The 5,366-nt window shown below is 36.7% G+C and overlaps 1 protein-coding gene across 1 annotated transcript in view; it reads left to right on the forward strand.

The window, feature by feature from the left end:
• Positions 1 to 5,366, forward strand: part of LOC106468339 (fat-like cadherin-related tumor suppressor homolog) — a 101,943-nt gene that overhangs the window by 11,670 nt on the left and 84,907 nt on the right. Inside the window, exon 2 of the mRNA XM_022396674.1 lies at positions 958 to 1,110. Within this exon, the coding sequence (XP_022252382.1) occupies positions 958 to 1,110 (153 nt within the window). The remainder of the gene's footprint in view (positions 1 to 957; positions 1,111 to 5,366) is intronic.

Below are 5,366 nucleotides of genomic sequence, written 5' to 3' on the forward strand. Positions count from 1 at the left end.
CTATCTCCGCTAGCTGCCCCCAATTTTAGTAGTGTAGGACTAGAGGGAAGTCTTCAACCACCCACCACAAACTCTTGGGCTACTATTTTACCAACGAATAGTGGAATTATAACGCCCCCACGGCTGAGAGGAGAGGGCGAGCATGTTTGGTGTGACAGAGATTCGAACCCGCGACCCTCATATTGCGAATCGAGCGCCATAACCACCTGGCCATGCCGGGCCTTCGTGGCACTTGGAATACGGTATTATACACTTTACAAGATTTTCAGATTTACAGTTCATGATGGCATTAACTTTGAAGGTATTTAATGATTTATAAGCGATTTCTTTCCTGGTTTGTAGATACTTACGTGCGTCTCATCGTTTGTCACCGAGAATGTCCACTGACTTCTACAATTATTGAAACATTTAAATTATAAAGATGATGCATCAGTATGTAACAAATTAAATTTAGAGTTAAAGTTGAGTTCATGTTTTTGATAAAATCATACCATATTCACTGGAGAAAGATCAGTTAATTTAAACACTGAAAAAAAAAAAGAACGTTCCGTGAATCAGTCTATTCCAACGTCACAAAATCATAATGGGGTATTTAAGAACAGGTTTTAACTTGTTCGTGACAGTTCGTGATAACTAATTTTTTGTCCGTGAATTTAGTTTTGTTTCAGATAATTTGAAGTTTTATTTTATTTACTGGCAACTCTTAACGTTCTAAAAGCGCTAAAAGTCCCCCTTTTCTACAGTATTTTACAAATAAGTCGTGAAATCCTTTTACACCGAGTATTAAAGGCAGCTTCGTAATATCTTTTGCCCCTACCCCCACATTCCTCCCAAATTGACAACGCTCAAATCCTTGGATCGTTTCCCCCACGGTAGACAGATCATAGATGTTGTTGTTTCGAGTTTACTTTCAGAGATTCGTGTATTTTTGCTAAGAATATCCTTTTATTCCACCAGGTTGTCGGCATGGATCAAGATGTGGGTCCAAATGGAAAGCTTACATATAGTCTGGAATCAGAGAAAGCCAATGACATATTCTTTATTAATTCTACGACTGGTGAAGTGACGACAAAGAAACAATTGAGAGCTGGGGAAGAGTATGTTTTAAAAGTATGTCTTGATCTATTTCTTATCGGTTTTTTTAGTCTACTGTAATCTTAGCGTGGTATATAGAGAATATCCAGGATGGTATGGCTATTTTAATTTCTAATTTGAAATTGAATCTGCTATAATAATAATACTCAGTTTTTGTCTGTCATGAAAATGCGCAATCACATTATTGTCTAAATGCGCATGCGTGCGCATTTCATTTCAGTGAATGTAAACAAAAGGCAGATCTAAATATACTTTAGTAGACATTTTGTACAACAACATATTAAAAGCTTATCAAAGTCTTTAAAAAGGTCGTAGAATAACATTATAAGTTTATTTATGGGTAGTATTAAGTACGGTAAAGTTTAGCTCTAACTATACTAAAAGAAATAAAACGTACACAGGTTACAGTGTTAATTTATCTCTTTATCGAATATAAGCCGTACTTAGGCTTAACTAACGTTAGGCCTAGGACAAGTGGACTTACAGATTTCGGTGTCTGCGATTAGTATTTTTTTTTAAAAGGCTTAACTAGCGTTAGGCCTAAGACAAGCGGACTCACAGATTTCGGTGTCTGCGATTAGTATTTTTTAGTATTATTCTAGAAATCCCGTAATTAAAGAACTACTATTGCAAGAAATATACTAATTTGACAAAAAATGTTTTACAGGTCTCTGCTAATAGATATATAAAACTTCTATTTTACCAACTATTATCATAATCCCAGTCATGTTAGGGCTAGCTCTACATGTAAAAATGATAGAAAATATCACGAATTTAGGCAGAACATTTTTTCTTCTGCCTCACGATAACTGTCTTCGGTTATAATGAATTATAAGTCACTGTGAATGAGTAAGAATTACAGGAATACTTTATTTTCTATCATAAAAACAACAACAACCGGCATTAGTTGAAATCTTTGTTTCAAAGAAGTAAGAAGCTGTTGAAATGTGTTTATTTATTGCCATGATATATTTTGAGTTTAGTTAGTGTTAGCTTAGTTTTAATGGGCAGATCTTACTAATATCTGGTATAAAAATAGTTCTAATTTCTTATACATTAGCCCATTCGTGTAACGTGTCTGAGATCCGTCGATTTCGATTACTTGCTATGAACATAACCTTTGTAATATAAATTTTTGTATGTATACTCCTTCTTTTCCTTCTCTATAAAGTATAGAATATATTTGCTTTGCTTCGACTTCTCAGTTGAAAACATTCAATTGCACGATGAAAGAAGGGTGGTTATGGATTCCAACGCCGAATCCACTGAAAAAAGTATAAAAAAAAAGAGTCGTAGGACGACACTGAATCCTCTGAACAAGAGTTGGAGGGTGATTGCATCTTCTGGACAAAAGAGTCGGAGGGCGACATTGAATCCTTTGGACAAAAATGTCGGAGGATTACATTGAATCCTTTGGACATAAAGTCGGAGAGCGACACTGAATCCTCTAGACAAAAATGTCGGAGGACTACATTGAATCCTGTGGACATAAAGTCGAAGAGCGACACTGAATCCTCTAGACAAAAATGTCGGAGAGCTACATTGAATCGTCTCGACAAAAAGTCGGAGAGCGACACTGAATCCTCTAGACAAAAATGTCGGAGGGCTACATTGAATCCTCTCGACAAAAGGTCGGAAAGCGACACTGAATCCTCTAGACAAAAATGTCGGAGAACTACATTGAATCGTCTCGACAAAAAGTCGAAGAGCGACACTGAATCCTCTAGACAAAAATGTCGGAGGACTACATTGAATCCTGTGGACATAAATTCGAAGAGCGACACTGAATCCTCTAGACAAGAATGTCGGAGGGCTACATTGAATCCTCTCGACGAAAGGTCGGAGAGCGACACTGAATCCTCTAGACAGAAGAATCCGAGGGTGATACTGAATCCTCTGGAAAAGAGAGTTGGAGAGCAACAACATTTCGGTGCATCCAGTGCTACTGGAATCCAGAATCTACCGTCTCTCATCACGAAAAAACAGCCAGAATCTTCTATCGAATACATTGAACTTCATATTGACCTAAAGTATAGAAAAAAAGGTTTTTTTCAGTGTCCATCATGAGTGCTTATTGTAAACGTAGAATCAACGTTTGCCCCCTAAATAACTTTGCTTTTGATAAAAAGATTAAAGTATTTATTCCAATTAATACAAAACGATAAAAAACCTGTAGTTTTATCGAACTGGTTTGGTGTGGTTTTTCATTGGTGGTAGTGTTCAGGGTCACTGATGAGGAGTGGAATTCTCCGAAACTAGTCTGGCTCACAGACACACCACCCAATGAAAGAATAGACCATTCCAAGCTTTTACTTGTTGTTAAACAAATGTTTAAACAACTCTTATTTATTCAATTATCCTGTAGTTTTATGTTAACACTTCTTGAACCAACGTGTTTTTCCTTGAACTTGTTGTTAAACAAATGTTTAAACAACTCTTATTTATTCAATTATCCTGTAGTTTTATGTTAACACTTCTTGAACCAACGTGTTTTTCCTTGAACTTGTTGTTAAACAAATGTTTAAACAACTCTTATTTATTCAATTATCCTGTAGTTTTATGTTAACACTTCTTGAACCAACGTGTTTTTCTGTTAAAGTAAATATACATGTATATATATAGTAGAAACTGATGATATAGGTATTAAAACTTTTATTAAATACACAAAACAAGTAACAACGTTTCGACCTCCTTAGGTCATCATCAGGTCAAGAATTTACCCCATGATGACCTGAGAAGGTCTCGAGACTATTTCTCTGATCACTGTTTTGGTTTTGCTACGTTTTTTGATTACTCGGGAGGAAGATGGGTATTAAAACTGGCACCTAAACTATTTCTGTCATAAGAGAGTATAAAATAAAAATATTGTTACGCTGGAAAACAAAACAACAGAACATATAGACTGACGGTCATAGCTCCACTGTTTAATACATATGTTTGTTTGTAATTAAGCACAAAGCTACACAATGGGCTATCTGTGCTCTGCCCACCACGGGTATCGAAACCCTGGATTCTAGCGTTGTAAGCCCGCAGACTTTCCACTGTGCCACTGAGGTGGCTCTGCCCACCACGGGTATAGAAACCCGGATTCTGGCGTTGTAAGCCCGCAGACATACCGCTGTGCCACTGAGGGGGCTCTGCCCACCACGGGTATAGAAACCCGGATTCTAGCGTTGTAAGCCCGCAGATATACCGCTGTGCCACTGAGGTGGCTCTGCCCACCACGGGTATAGAAACCCGGATTCTAGCGTTGTAAGCCCGCAGACATACTGCTGTGCCACTGGGGGGGGGGCTTATTACACACGATGACACGTTAAGTTTTTAATCTGTGCAAAAATGCGATTTTAATAATAACGTGACCTAAAGCATTGTTTTTACTTTTACTCACAGCTTGAACTTTTACTACATGAACACATTATCCTTCCATGAACACATTATCCTTCCAGCCGGAAGGTTGAATAACTTTATTATCGGTTAATAAGCCGACTTTCCGAGAATATGGACGAAAGAAGTATTAAAAAAAAATTGTTTTGTTCTTAACAAAATAACTCAATAACTCTGATTAATTACGTTGTGCAAGAAAAGAAAGAATCCACTTTGTAACTTTGGCCCAACGTTAACCTGTTTGCCTTGGCCAACATTATAATAAGACAGTTTTTTTTTTAAGCTGAAACTAATTCACAGATGTCATATTCCGGTACCAGTCTCCTTTTGTGCCCTCTTTATAATTATTAATTTTCCATTCTGTAATTCCTGCCCCTCTAAAATGAAAAAATGGCCTGGTTATAAAGTAGATATACATATATAAGACACGGCTTTATATCTTGAATTAATAAACTACTCAAAGACCAACATTAATATCTCCGTTGCTGTGGACACCTGGTGTGCTTATTACAAACTCGGCAAGGGCGTTTTTCATATAACTTGTTAGATTGCCGTTCAATTGGAATTCAGACGAGCTCCAATAAAATATACTGTAACATGGTTTTTTGTCATCTCATCTTATATTACTCCATCTTAAACAAAACCTTGTATGTTGTAATGACTGAAGGCTTCAGTTGGCTCCAGAGACGAAAACTGAAACATTAATTCGTTAACACGTGGTTGAATTATAAGTGATAATAATAATAAATGTAGTTAATTCATATCTTAATCTTGTCATATTTTTACAATATGTAGACTATTACTTGCTTCTTTGTTGCTTTGTTATGAATTTCGCGCAAAGCTACACGAGGGCTATCTGCGCTAGCCGTATCTAATTTAGCAGTGTA

The sequence above is a fragment of the Limulus polyphemus genome, unplaced genomic scaffold, assembly GCF_000517525.1.
Source record: "Limulus polyphemus unplaced genomic scaffold, Limulus_polyphemus-2.1.2 Scaffold2971, whole genome shotgun sequence".
Classification (NCBI taxonomy): Eukaryota; Metazoa; Arthropoda; class Merostomata; order Xiphosura; family Limulidae; genus Limulus; species Limulus polyphemus.